Here is a 15,145-nt window from a genome sequence, read left to right on the forward strand (position 1 = left end):
GACTTTTGGCATCTCTTGAAGCAAGATGTTTGCTTACTAACTATTCATGTAAGTAAACAGATGACACCAGATTCACATTCTGTTATAGAACTTTTGAAGTTAATCGTTGTTTCTTTTAGACCAAATAAAGAAGCTAGGGAAAGCCTTTACAATGAAATTTGGAGGGAAGTTTGCCAGAGGTGCTGAGAAGGCCCTCCTCTCGTGTGGAAGTTCTACATTTGTCACTACTGATTTTGCAACAAAGTACTTAGATACTTGGGCACCTGTCTTGTGGCCTTGTGCTTTGGTTTGGGTAGTCTTTATAATGTTTTTGTCTTTTTTTTTTTTGGTCTTTTTTTTTTTTTTTTTTTAGACCAAATAAAACCCCCAAAAAAACCCCCAAACCCACCTCCTTTCTACTCGTACTTCTAATTTCAGTGTCCAAGTACTTTCATCCTTTCCATCCTCAAGTTTTCTAATAACTGCTTACAGAAACACAGGAAGATTGGGTAGTTGTCCTTTCACATGTGCACCCATGTATCTGTAGCTGTGTAATAGAGTTTTGACTGCTCTAAAAAGCCGTAACTTTTCTAGCAAAGGAAAAGTGAATCTTCTCCTGAACGAGTAAGGTTTACTGCTTAAATTCTCTTGCAGTGGTGTTAGAACACAGAATTCAAATGTCAAGAAGATATGCCTCATACGCAGAAAAACCTTTCTGAAGTTAGTGCGTCAAGGGAATTCTCTGGACTGCTTATCATCATCTGTTTAGATGTCTGAATATGTTGCATGTTATCTAATATCAAATTCAGTAATCACTTGTACAACTGAAGATGGGCCACCCCTCTGTTTAGATAGCATATGTGTATGGTGTCATGGTTCTTTTAATACCTATACTATGATTTTTATGTCTTAAATCTGAATTTTCCATTCGGTGTCTGTTTTTCAGTAGTGTGCTCTTTCTTTGTAGAGTAAAAAAAAGAAGAAGACAGACTTTATACCGTACAGGGATTCTGTACTAACATGGCTTCTTCGAGAAAATCTAGGTATGGCTGATTTGCATGTGCCAATATGGAAGGAAATTGTCACTAAATTTTCTGACTGCTTTCAATTCACTTAACCTCATACTTGATAAAAATTTAAGTATTTTTAGTAGTCAAATCTGAGTCATATAGTTCCACCTTTTGTGAAAGTTACAGCTCTCTTTCCAATGATTTTTGTATGTTACTTAGTAATGTAGAATATAGTTGAATTCTATAATTTATTGAAAGTACTGGTATTTAGCAGGTAACTAGTGCCTAGATTGTGCACTGTAGTTTCATCTAAAATCTTGCCTGTTCATTATAGGCGGTAACTCCAGAACTGCGATGGTTGCTGCTTTGAGTCCGGCAGACATAAACTACGATGAAACTTTGAGCACTTTAAGGTACTTTCTTTTTATCTGAGATGGATATGGGTGGGTATTGGCTCTTATGGCCACATTCTATCCTTCAAACATTTGGGTGGTCATACTTTGAGAAAATCTGTGAGGAAGAAGACGGTATACTGGCAAGAACTCAATTACTCTGAAAGAACAAAACCAATCCATCATATGTGAATAGGGAGCTAGGAGTTTATTGCCTACTCTTAACTTGAAAAATCAAACTCATCTTCTCGTTCATATGTTCTTTTCCAGTGTGGTCCCTAAAATTAGGCATATTTCTTAAGCTGAGGCTTCAAAGCACTGAATAAAGAAAAAAAATTAAAAAACACATTGTCTGTTGTCCATGTTGTTAATCTGTGTTGAATAGGGCTTGTCTTTTTTGCAGCAATACACTGTATTAAATATGAATTCAAATGCATGATTGAATATAATCCAGGATTCTCTACTGATGTACAGCTGCAAGCTAAATGTCTCCAATATTGCTGCATTCCTGTGTTGCATATAAGCACTTATAAGTTCATTGTAAGGTTTCATTGTTTTGGTCTGGTTTCAGATATGCTGATCGTGCAAAACAGATTAAATGCAATGCTGTTATCAATGAAGATCCCAATGCCAAGCTGGTGCGTGAGCTGAAGGAGGAGGTGACAAGGCTTAAGGATCTCCTGCGTGCCCAAGGGCTGGGAGATATTATTGACAGTAAGTGGATTAAACAGACCTTACCATCTTGAGGTTGGCCTCTCTTACTGAGGAGGGAGAGCTGGGCCTGTGAGAGAAAGGGGTTTAAAACAGGGAGGTTTAATGTAGGTGCTGATACTAAATTTTGAACATGGTTTTAGAAATGGTAGCCTCTTCTGTCTTTAAACAACCCATCCTAGGATTGTCTGTAGAATTGACGTGGCTGTAGAGTTCAAACTCTCAAGTAAAAACATGGAGATTGAGTTTCCAGTTACTGTAGAAATGATTTTGTGTACTAGAACTTACACATTCAGGAGTTGCTCTGATGAGTTACGGAGGGCTTTTTGTCTGGCTGCCAATAAAAGGAGGAGAGCTGAGATATAGAAACTTAATTTCATACTGAGAAAGAAAGCATCTTTTCTTCTTCCTTAAAGGGTTAAGGTTATTAGTTGATACCTGGCTTTAATGCCATCCTTGCTCAGAAAAGAAAATGATGGCTAATTCCTGTTAGACAATGTCCCGAGTGACAAACCATTTGTCATCTCAAAATAACTAGCTATGAAACAGCTGCTTGTGAATAAATAATGAATTCTTCTGGGGCGAGATTTTGAGTTAGGTTGGCAGACCAGTATTTTACTGATTTGCTTTGCCAGCAACCTCTTAAAGCACCAGAACACACTTGTGCCTGAGTAATTTCCTTGTCCTCATTCCAAATGAGGCAAATAAACTAAAATTTTAGCTGCTACATTCTTCTATAATATGACCAGTGATTTAATTCCTAGTAAAAGAGATGCCCATAAAACTACTGAAAGTATTGCAGTGGATTAAAAGATTCTTTGACTTAAAAAAAAAAAAAAAAAAAAAAGTGAATGTTGCACCACCAGATTTACCAGAGCTTACTTGCCTGTAAAGCAGAAGTCCTGACTTAGTCACAGACTGCTTAAAAATGTGTAACATGTATTTACTTTTTTGTTTGCTTGTTTTCAAGAGAATGGGGCCAGAAGAGAATGAAATGCAGGTGTTTTTCGTGCTTGGTACAGTCTGTGTTTTTTGGTTCTAAATCAAAACTGAAAAAAAAAAAAAACCTATGTGTTACTGAAAATTGTGTTTTGTTTCTTTAAACATAAAGTAGTATTCTCTTCCCTTCCTGTGTCGCTAGTGAACCTTCAATTTTGATCCTTCTTGTATTTTCCCTCCTGCTTCCTTTCAGTTGATCCAATGGGAGATGAATACTCTGGAAGTGGAGGCAAATGTGTGTATTGTGTGGTTCTCTTTTTAACCTGCTTTCTCTGGGTCAGCTTTTAACTGAGCTTTGCATGCCAGCATTTCTCACAGGGAAATCCCAGACAGAACACTCACTGTGGAATGCAATGCAGTTTCATGGAAACTAGCTTAACCAGCATTTCTTAGATAGAGTCGACAGTCAAAAAAAAGTAAAAAGTTTAAAATGCAACATATGTTCATTGTTTTTTTTCTGGCATAATATAGAAGGGAGAGTGGTGATTCTTTAGTCTGTTTTCATGATGGCCAACAGTTTAGATTCGAACTAGAAAAACTTTTTCTCAAATCTTTCTCAGGTTACTCAGTTGAAACAGCTTCTGCTCACCTAGCTTCCTGGCCTTTTAACCTCTCTTTTCCACCTAGAATTATTTGTTTTAGATGTGTCAAGTGATTAACTCAAGATGTAATGTTATCAGTTCCTCCTGGAGACTGAGATTTATTTATTTTGTATAGTCTCTTTAAGAAAAAAGTTGGACATTTATGCTGAAGAAGGTCTCTTATTTGAGCTTAAATACTTGGTTGCAGATGATTAATTTAATAGGGTTAAAAACAGTCAGCAAATGGCATTTTATGTCTGTTCTACTGTTTGCGTATATGAAAGGGAAATATATGTAGTTCATTGCAAGAAAAATGTCTTCTACGTAAATTTTGGGTTGGTAGACTTTCTAAACTCTTTAAGTCAGTCTTCTTCACCCTCACTCAAACAATAGCAACTGGAGGAGATCTGTCTGAAATTTCCTAAAATTAAAGCTACTGGTGGTGTAAAGACTCATCCTGGCCTTGTCTTACGTTCTGATGCTGCTTCCAGTGTGTGCATATGTCATCTGTGTGAAAGCTGCAGCCTCCAGGAGAAGCGTGCATGATGTTGAAGGTTTTGGTTCTCTGTGGTCACAGCAACCGTGAAAGCCATTGCAAGTGCCACTTCCTTTATCTTCAGGAGTGCATGTGTCTATTGGCCTTTTGAGACTTCATCCTCCCTGCTCTGTCATGCCTGCTTTCCTCATCCCGATGGCATTCCCTTTCCTTAACTTGCTTTTCTTCTGCTGAACTCCCACCCCTGCTTCCTGTATTTGCAGATGGTGGTTTTCAAACTGACATGATGCAATATCAGCTTCATAAGGCTGAAATAGCAGGTTGAACGTGGAGTAAACTAGGGCATAAGGCTGACAATAGCAGAATTGTTCAGGAAGAGTAGAGGAGATGTAGGAGGACATGGAAATTTATGTAATGTCTGGATGAGCATCTTATTTTTGTAAGCGCGAAGCCCTTGTTTATAACTTCAAGGTCTGGTTTGACCTGTTTCTTTCCTAAGGATACTTATTTTAAAGGATTTGCTTTTGAAATAGAATTTAAAGCTATCAAAATTATTTAAACTGAGCTATTTAGTTGTCTGATACTTCCATGTTAGAAGATTTTTTTTTTAATTTTTTTTTTTGGTGTGTGATTATTCTGAGGTTATGGTTTACAGAGATATATGAGAAGCTAAGTTAGATTAAAATAAATTGCCTTTGGATATTATTTCTTAAATCATTCATGCACCTTTTCCTTGTTTTCTGTCTTTCAAGGAGGCATCTTTCAGGCCTCCAGGTTTTCAGGCTACAAAAGCTGCCTTATTAAATTTTAGGGTTTTTTTTAAGGCCTTCCTCATCTAAACTAAGACAAAAAAGCTTTAAAGCACCTTCTGAAGTATGAGAGCCTTATCAGATATTTCACTCATCAGGTATCTTAGATTTTCATTTTTCAGAAAAGGAGGGTCAAGAAGTAACGTAGTGATGTTATTGAGAACTTGTGTTCTCTTCTCTCCATCACGGACTGACAGGTGATTTACATACTCTCTTGTGAGATTTTAAGGAGGGGTAGTTCTTTGTCCTGTGGTCTGGGTGGTTCAACAGAACCACTGCTGTGATAAAGATTTACTTAATCATCGTTTTAGATTAAAGGAGTCTGGAAGAGAATGTTTTGCTGAGTTTAAGGGGTTGGTGTCTGTTAGGACTTCAGCCCAAAATGTCATTAATCTCACAAGGAACTGAATGTGCTGCTGGTCTGAGCTCCATGGTGCTCAGTTTAGTGTTCAGTTAGGAATAGGATGGTGGTTTTGGTTTTTTTTGGTTGGTTTTTTTTTTTTGCAAGTGTGTAATTTATGTTTTCAGGCTTTTTTGATCCAAATGGTTTATGATGCAGTCGTTACTAATAATCCTCAGGGTCTGAACTGAGTTATCACTATGTTATGGACACTAATATTAAAAGATTTGTTTCAGAACTGCCATCTAAAAATTACAAAACTTGTCTTGTTGCTGCTTAAATGCTTTCCTCTTACACTGGTATTTCCTTCCTTTCCTTTTTCCTCTTACCTCCCTCTTCCTATTTGCCTTTTCCCCATCTTTCTGCCTTCCCTCTGTCTGTGTGTCTCTCTCCCAGATTTGAAAGATTTTCAGAACAATAAACATAGATACTTGGTAGCCTCCGAGAATCAACGTCCTGGCAATTTTTCCACAGCCTCCATGGGGTCCCTCACTGCATCTCCATCCTCCTGCTCTCTCAGTAGTCAGGTGGGCTTAACATCTGTGTCCAGTATACAGGAAAGAATCATGTCAACACCTGGAGGAGAAGAGGCAATTGAACGTTTGAAGGTAGGTATCACTGTAGATTAAGGAGCCTATTACTTTGGTCTTTTCCAAGGCCAAATAGCGGTGAACCCAGGAGAATTTTCTTCATAAATATATACAGTTAGCTATTGTTTCTGCAAGAAGTTGTCTGAAACCCACTTGAACCTTAAAAAGGGCACTTAACTGCGGTGGGCTAGAAACTGGGTTCATGCCATGAACAGTCTTTCTTGTTAGGATTATTTATGTTTAATTGTAGCCTGGAGCTACAACTAAATTATAAATGAAAATATTGATTCTTGTTTACAGGTCCTCTGATGTAGTGGTAATTATGGAAAATTTGATCACAAGTATAGACTTCAGGGGGCCTGGTCAGCACTAGTGTGGACAAAGTCTGACTAGCAAATGCACTCAGCTTTCAGAAAACCAAATTACCCCGAAGTTGAAAAAAGGAGGAAGAATAATCTTGCCAGTGTTGTATTCACCCAGCCCCCACAGATTAAAATGTGAAGCACACAGAATAGCATGCTTTATCCAGACAATAGCGGCCTTGTCCCAATTCTGCATAGAATTGAACCGCATCAAAAGTGCATTACAGTGAAGTATTTCTTAATTTTTATGAAAGCTCCCCCAATCTCCATGGGTGGATGAGTGGGGAGAGCTGGCTGTGTTGAATCTATGCTTCATTCTCATGTCTTGTCCATGAGACACTGCTACAGGGATTGGAATGGGCTGGAACTCACACTGCATATGCCTTTCCTATTGGAAACCCACTGTTGCCATGGAAATAACAGTGTGGTCTCTGCAGTTCCTTGGCATCCAGTTACTGAATGATGTCTGTAAATCAGGTTTAAAAAACAAAAAATAGAAAAAGGAAAAAAACTTAGGTGGTTCAAATTACAGTCTGACTGTGTTTAGTTCTGAAGTCGTCTTTTCTTCTGAGCTTGCTTTCAAGGCTATGTACCTTTTTAAAAATTAAGGAAGACAACTTAGAGTTTTGAAGTGCTGAGAGTACTTTTTATATTCAAAATTAATTTGAGGTCTCGAACTGAGCACAAACTTCAATTGCTTTGTGTATTATGTAGTGCTGAGAGTACTTTTTATATTCAAAATTAATTTGAGGTCTAGAACTGAGCACAAACTTCAATTGCTTTGTGTATTATGTAAAGAACTTTCAGAAGAATTGTAAAACAGCTTCTGGGATTTTCACACAGGAATCTGAGAAGATCATTGCAGAGCTGAATGAAACATGGGAAGAGAAGCTGAGGAAAACTGAGGCCATTAGGATGGAAAGGTCAGGAATCAGAAGTGCTGTAGATGTGGATGGTCTCTAGAAAATGGAGAAGTGTGGAAAATGGAGAATGTTACTCTGTTCAGAAGCAATGGAACAGCAGAATAGTGCTTAGTGATAATTCTGCTCATGTTTGTGTTATGTATTAGGGGCAATGCTGAGAGAAGGCCATATTCTTTCCTATATTTCCTAGAGTTGAAGTGTTTACCATTGTAATTCAGGTAACATCCTAAGCTGCTACATTGGCTTCTTCTGTGAAGCAGCATGGAGTCCCGGTCTCTTTCTTTCTTCTTCCACCGTTCTCTTAGATCCCAAAAATTCTGGCCCTGAAGTTGAGCAGAAAAGATTAAGTTTTTAGTACTGGAGTGTCTAAAATTATGAAACAGATCCAGCTTTCCAGCTTTGGTTTGAATTGTGTTTTAGAGGAACAAGACAGGTGCTTAATAATTGTCAGCCAGTGAGTGCAACCAAACAGAGCATTACTTATTAGAATATTACAAGCTTTCAAAATATATAAGGGGAACATCTTTGCCTGGAAACAATGTGACTGAGCAGTCCATAAAATCATGAGGTATATGAAAGAAAGTGGATAGAGACGGGTTATTCACTGACAGAGCAAAGGGACTTTAAGGCTAACAGGTGATATGAAACAAATAAGAAGTTCTCACAATACATAGGTAAGCTGTGGAAATCTTTACTGCATGATGTTGATGATGCTAGGAGTTGGAATTAAAATAAGAGATGACAAAACCTCAAAAAACAACAAAACCCCTTTGGATAGCTGTTTAAAAGAAATGCCACCATTAATGATGGAAATTCCTTGGGAAGAAATTGGGAGACTGTGAGAATACTTTGGGGAAAATATCACAGTGTTTGCCATGTTCTTATTCTTCTGTGTTGGTGTCACTGTTGTGCTTTGTCAAAGCCAAGAATACTGTGTTACATGAACAGTTTGACCCAATACAATCCTTTTTATGGCTTAAGAAGGAGAGAGTACTTTCTATATTAGATCAGGAAGAGCCAGTTAAGTCTTTGTTAATTAAAGAATAGTGGTAGCACCTTTTACCTAAATTAAATATTTGAATTTAGAACAGACTTTAACCTTCCTTAAAGAAGCAATAAATGTGATGTCCTAAAATATACTTATTTTGTGATACATTATTGCACTAAAATGCTGTTAAATCTCTAAAATTTCTCCTGTTGCTGTTCTGCAGGCCTATAAACTAGGATTAAAGTTTAAAAACTTGCCCTATTGTGTTATGAGGTGGTGACAGTCCTGGTTGTATGGCCACTGGATAGGCTGGTTGAAAGTCTAATGTATTTCATTACAGGGCTTTCATTAGACCTTATTTTGTTGAAGAAGCCTAAAATACAGTAAATATCTTGCTTTTCTCTCTCAGGGAGGCACTGTTGGCTGAAATGGGAGTTGCCATTCGGGAAGATGGAGGAACACTGGGAGTCTTCTCACCTAAAAAGGTAAAGAAAATTGATAACTATTGTATCATGTCTCCAAAAGGCTGATCAATGTGGGAGGAGAGGGGATGAGGGACCTACCATTCACACAAGGGCTTGTATTCATGTAAGATGCAGAACATAAGTGAGGTTTGGACCCTTAGCAGTAAGTTCCTTTTACAATATCTTTTCGGAAATAGCTTTAGTGTTAGAATCTGTCAAAACACTCTACATCTAAGGATTATTTTGCCCATAATAATGAAGTTGGATGCTGTTCCTAATGTAAGTGATGCAATATAGTACTTAATGCCTTTAGGGAGCTGCAGAAAGAATTGCCTGTGGTAGCTTCCATTGGTTGTTAAAGTAGGGAAGCATGTGCCAGCCTAATACAATGATGAAATAGGAGCAGTGTGAAAAGTTCGTGGGGAGACTTCTGATATAAAAAAAAAAATCGTTGAACTTTTTTGTACCTTCCTTTAGAAAAATCTGTGCTGCACACAGAAGTGTGTGCAGCTCCTTGCATATGTGTTGATTCAGTACAAACTCAGAAATGCTGCCTCTTACGTGGTTGTTGCCGTTTCCTGCACTAGCTGTGTGTGACCTTCATGTACTCTACCTATTCTTTGAGATACCCAGAAAATGTTGAAGTCCTGTTCAGGTGCTCTTGCCTGAATTTGTGTTTTAATCCTTTTTTCCCTTGGAAAAAGGGATTGTAATCTAATGAACCACTGAACATAAGGGATGCGGGGGAATATTCCTTGCAGTACATGTCAATAGTTCTATTTTCTGAAATTTGAAAGAAGCAGAACTGTGCAGAAAAAGGGCATAAATCAGTTTTATAAATATAAAATGATGAAGTTAGTAAAGAAGCTATCTACGCAGTTAAAGCAGAATTATTGAAGAATACAAAGAAAAGAATGTACTTTCTTGTATCCCCAAAATCTTTGAAAAAGGAGCACAGAGTAATATCTTAGCCTGAAACTTGCATGTGCACTTGTGTAAAAAACTTTATCTAAGGTTAAATGGGAACCTATCTAGAGACATTGTACAGAAATACAGGACAGCAGAATTGGTTAAAATGTTTAATCCTTTGCTTAAAGTAGTGTTAGACTGTTATGTTTGGAGTAGGTAGAACTCTGGTTTGCTTTTGGTATCTACTTCAGAAGTGCCTAAGGTTTGTAAAGACGCTAATTCGTTGAGCGTTCTTTACATTTCTTTCTTTTATGTTATGGATCCTCATCTCCTTTTAGATTTTCCCTCAGAGGCCCTCAGCTCTTTTTGATGACTCTTTTGGTGCATTTTCAGCTGATCAGGTTTGTGTATAAATGCCATCTGGATTAAGTAGTTGCTTTAGTAATAGATAGTATTTATTTTTACCCATATAGGATTTATTAGGAGAAGTAAAACTCCTGACCTAGTCTTGTCTGCTTCTGTTCCTGGCTATCCTTGCACTTCAGTTTCATTAGGTCTCCTTCTAGCAACTGTGGCTGTTGTTGAAAAAATTTAGGAGATGTAGATAGCAAACTTGAAGTTTTTTTGATAAAGACTTTACGCTTCTGAGGTACCAGTATATATATGTAATTGTATGCTACTAGGACAGCACTGTGTTGTTTTTACTAGCTGAGCTGTAAATTGAACTCTGTAAGGTAAATTTTGCCCAGTTCACAAATTAAAAGGTATCACATTGTGCAATTATTGCTGTATCTACCAGTTTTGCTTTTGATGGCAGGAAATTTCTTGAAATGGATTGTGGAAATCTAATTGCTTGTGCTGTCATCAAGTATAGGAGCAGGGAAAATCCTTCAGCTCATGCTTGAGGAATGCTGTAATGTTGTACAGGAGAAAGTTGAAAACGTAACTGTCTGTGGATGAATAACAGGTCTTAGAATGAGTGAAGAGTTGGTTTTGCTAGCATCACCTTTAAGTTGTTGAGCTTTATTTCTTAGAAGAAAAAGTAAGAAAGGCAAGTAAGAAAACTCCCTGTTGCCTGTGAAAGACCATTCAGACTTTGATTTAGTGTAGTAAATGAACTCAGATGCTAAACATGTATGTATAGGGTACAGTATTATTTTCAAAGCATCCAAGTGGTACAAGTCATAGTGGTGTTACAGCAGTTGACTATGTCTGGGATTTGGTTTCTCTCCAGTTTTCTCTTGATTTAAGAGCTTTATACAGCTCCAAATGTTGATTTGAATGCAGTGAATAGCAATGATGGCATGGGACATCTTCAGCTGTGGTTTTAGGTGGCTTCTGTATTTTTAGGGGTGAAAAAGTAGTCTTGTTTTTTTCCCTTTTCTGTCTTTAGAGTTAAGTCTTCCATTGGGCAATTGACAGACTTCTTCATTCAAAGACAAATTTCACTGTGAACGTCCAGTAATTTTTGAGCTTCTGTAAAATGAGTGCTGTTAACATCTCTCAAGTAAACTTTTTTGCAGCTAGAGTAAGTTGATGGAAGCAATGTTGCCAAGGAATCTTAGCCAAATTTATTTCTTTTTGCTAAATTTATTCTATTTGAGGGTAACAAAGGGACAGGTGGCTTATTAACAGCTTTATTTCTCTTTTATTGTCTTCATTCTTTAATTCTGTTTAACCATTTCTGCCTTTTCTTTTGTGCTTGTACTTACTGCTATCTCACTGGCTAGATTTTCACACCAAGGCCTTGTGACTTGTTTGCTGATTCCAATGGGGTTTTTTCACCAAAGAAGGTTGGTTTAGTAACTGTAGTGGATTTAAATTTAGAAGAACTTTAGATGAAGAGCTTTTTAGCTGTTCTTATTAGAGAATGTTGGTAGTTTTAGATTTTCTTCTGATGTTAACAGACTTTGCCAAATGAGCACCTGACCTCTATTGCCGAAGAAAAGCCAAAGTTGATTCCACATCAGTTTTGAAATTTTACTGAAGCAACAACCCTTTCTGCTGTTGGACTTCCCTTATCAAAGTTTACAGACACTTTACAAGGAATCTTTTTTTTTTTCCCAGCTGAAGCCTTTATTCTCTCTATTGATTGATATTTCGGATAACTAAGCAATCTGAGCTGTATTTCTGCTGTTACTTTGTGATGCTCTTCAGAGCAACAGGTTATGTTTGAAAAAAATGCATTATAGAATAACCTCGATATACATAGCAAAACTGCTGGATTAACATACATCCTCCACAGCTGTGGGAAGAAGCCTGAAAGTAGGTCCTTGGTTCTTAATTAACTTTTCTTTTTGTTCTTTCAGACTCCTCATCTTGTAAACCTTAATGAAGATCCACTCATGTCTGAATGTCTGCTTTACTACATCAAAGATGGTATTACGAGGTGAGGATTGGTGCTAATGCTCTCTGAAGTCTGCTTTGCTTGCTTAAATCCCCATACTGGAGACACTACGAGTTTAATAATTGTGCCTTGAGCTATTCAACTTGCAGGTACAAATGAAGCATGAGATTTGCTGTAGGTGGAAAAAAGTATAGAAAAGCATTTTCTTAAGTTGATTTTTGTGCTTTGGAAGTAGTGTGTTGAGTTACGCAGCTTTAGAAGACATTTGTTACTACACCTGGGCAGTAGAAGAAGGCATGATATCCCTTCTAAGATACAGGAAAACAAAAGTAATAAAACTTACCGAAAATGTCTTTGAGATTTTGGTGGGTGGAGGATTGAAAACCATAGTACCTGATAAAAGCAACTGGAATATGGATGAGTGTTCACTTCATTATATTTAAATAAACTGCTGTCCATGCCTCTGCACAGTTAGTGTATCCTGTGTTCATATATATGAGATTAAATGTAATTGCCAGATTTGGAACTTGACAAGTTTTGGAATAAAATACGTTTTATCAAGACATCTGGAAGAAGAGAAGTTATTTTTTTTGTTATTGTTGGAGTACTAAGCTATGTTTGGTTGCTTAGTTTGTATATTCGTGGGGAACAAATGGAGAAGAGTACACAGACAGGGGCTGTTGTATGGTACTACTCTAATATGCATTGGACCTACTGAAAAGGATGTCAAACTTGGAGAGAATTCAGCACAGAATGATGAATAGAATAGCTTAGGGCTAAGAAATCATAATAAGATTTGAGCCTAGCTAGCTGACATCAGAAATGTGTTGAGTAATAAGTAGAGCGAGAAGTTCGTAAACATTAGGATTGAAAATTAAGTTGTCCGTATCTAGAATTGCTCAAATATTTTACTTTTGAATGGACATAAAATTTCATGCTCCAGGGATACAGCCAACCTCTTGCTGTCTGGAAGCTGGATGAAACTGCTTGTGGCATCAAATTATTCAGCAAGAGTCTCTTGAGCCATTTTTGCTCCTTTGTTGAAGTACAAATGGTGATTATGGGAAGGGATGATCACTGTATGCCAGCTGAAATGCACCACTGGAAGTTCCTGTCACTTTTTTTTTTTTTTTTTCCTTCTGTGTTCCTTTGCTAAAGAGAGAAGGAGGTACACAAGAGGGAAGGAAATGCATTAAATCCAGAAGTGTTTAACATTTCAATTCTGTCTTTAAATTACATGTTTTAAGAGAGAGAAAACTTCTCTTTTCTTTTGTCAAGCTGTTATCCTCCAATTCATGGTAAATCTGGTAAGTTCTCTGCAACACAGAGTTAAGTGCTAGTTCAAACCTTTAAAACTTGAAGGATAGTCTTAATAGTTTAGACTTTTTTCCTGGATATTTCTGGGCTGTATTGTCCTACACAGAGTTGTAGAAAGTGTCTGATTTGCTCTTGAAATATCTTCTGTTGGACCCAGGGTTGGCCAAGCTGATGCTGAGCGAAGGCAAGACATTGTATTGAGTGGGGCTCATATCAAAGAAGAACACTGTATCTTTCGAAGTGAGAGGAACAACAATGGTGAAGGTAAAAAAACCCTACTTCACCTAGCAAAGTATTGCTGAATCTTTCACTCCTCACTTGATAGTTGGCCAGGGAATACTGGTGTTTGAAAGTTTCTCTTACCTCAAGAAAACCATCAGGTTTGACTTGCTGTTTTCTTGAGTCTTAGGGGAAGAAAATAAAATTTGTTTAATAGCTTCAAACTGCAGGCTGCAGTCAGTATAAGAGTTAAGTTCTGATCTTGGTTAAATACAAACATGGAAATTCAAACAGAAAAAATAATGATTATTTCCAACTGCAATATGTGGAGATGTCAGTAGTATTGATTTTTCTCATGGGGTTTTATTTCTTTTTTTAATCAGCATGGCATCAAGGAGTGATTCACTTGTATCTTCTTTTTGTGTTAGTAGGAAGATAGGCAGAAAATGAGAGGCTAGGGTTTGCATACTTCTGTTTCTGTACAATGCTTTCTAAGGTCTCATTCATCAATGTTGTTTTCTTCATAGTTATTGTTACTTTGGAGCCTTGTGAACGATCAGAAACCTACGTCAATGGCAAGAGGGTTGTGCAGCCTGTGCAGTTGCGCTCAGGTAAGAAATGTTAGAACAGATTTTTTTGTAGACTGTCCGTCTAAGAATTGTCCATACGTGACATTTGCATCATATGTAGAGAATTCTGCATGCTATTAAAGGACAGCAGTGTTACCTTTTTGGAATGTAGCTTTTAAACAGAAGTTGGTACAATTCATCTCTTGGCAGCAGTTTGTTTTCTTTCATTCTTTGCTGCACTAACTGTAAGTGTACTTAAATATTCACTGCCACGCAGCATCCTGCTTGTCCTTCTGCTTACCCTGATATTATTCAAATACATTCTTGCCCAAGCCTATTGCCCTTGGCAGTCTCAGTGAGACAGAACAGACAGACTGCCAGTTGCTGATGGAAAATTCCCAGTTTCCTGGCAAAGCTAAGATACGACCCTTTGCAAGAATACAACAGCTTCTCTTTGCTCGCATTAGATTTCCCACTCAGTCCCTTATATTCCTTTAGAAAGGCATGTAGAGGAATAATTAGAAAGGAGGGAGTGACTTCCCTAAATTATGGGGTTTAATTTACCTCTTTCAAGTTATGATGCTTTCTGTGTTCCTCCCTCATTTTTCTACTGGAAAAAAAAACAACACCAAAACCAACCAAACAAAAAAGTCACCTCTGAATTATTTGCATCAAGTTATAAGTGAGTATTTTCATGGAACCAAGTGTACTGACTTCAGCACAAGCCTGAGCAATGAAGGAAGAAGTTTTTGCTGCTCTGTGATTGCATATGGCTCATATTGAATACCATGACTTTATCATTTAGTACTTTTTAAAAAAAGTAGATTTTCTTCTTTCCGCGTCTAGATAATTGAGTTACTAGAAGAATATAGACATGGTATCTGACATCTTTCAGAGCCTGTATTTTAGTAATACATTGATAAGGACAATTTTGGTTACTTTGGAGGTCTATTTACTAGAATGCCTTTTTAAAATTTTAACTATGTTAATATGCTCTCTAGAAGAGCAGAGGCATTTTACTGTCTTCCATCATGCTCACATTTCAGACTTTGTGGACAACTGATATCTCTAGGATTTAGC

General features: G+C 37.3%; 1 protein-coding gene across 12 annotated transcripts in view; it reads left to right on the plus strand.

The window, feature by feature from the left end:
• Positions 1 to 15,145, plus strand: part of KIF1B (kinesin family member 1B) — a 98,730-nt gene that overhangs the window by 33,550 nt on the left and 50,035 nt on the right. For 5 of the 12 annotated variants that reach the window (XM_075027374.1, XM_075027375.1, XM_075027377.1 and 2 more), the window contains exons 10-18: positions 947 to 1,022; positions 1,324 to 1,402; positions 1,953 to 2,095; positions 5,852 to 5,985; positions 7,173 to 7,252; positions 8,650 to 8,725; positions 11,923 to 12,002; positions 13,435 to 13,541; positions 14,024 to 14,107. In XM_075027374.1, coding sequence (XP_074883475.1) covers positions 947 to 1,022; positions 1,324 to 1,402; positions 1,953 to 2,095; positions 5,852 to 5,985; positions 7,173 to 7,252; positions 8,650 to 8,725; positions 11,923 to 12,002; positions 13,435 to 13,541; positions 14,024 to 14,107 — 859 coding nt within the window. Of the gene's footprint in view, positions 1 to 946; positions 1,023 to 1,323; positions 1,403 to 1,952; positions 2,096 to 3,284; positions 3,327 to 5,773; positions 5,986 to 7,172; positions 7,253 to 8,649; positions 8,726 to 11,922; positions 12,003 to 13,434; positions 13,542 to 14,023; positions 14,108 to 15,145 lie in introns of all 12 variants that reach the window. The other 7 variants (XM_075027367.1, XM_075027368.1, XM_075027376.1 and 4 more) reach the window with 3 other exon arrangements.

Source organism: Buteo buteo, chromosome 5, assembly GCF_964188355.1.
Source record: "Buteo buteo chromosome 5, bButBut1.hap1.1, whole genome shotgun sequence".
Lineage (NCBI taxonomy): Eukaryota > Metazoa > Chordata > Aves > Accipitriformes > Accipitridae > Buteo > Buteo buteo.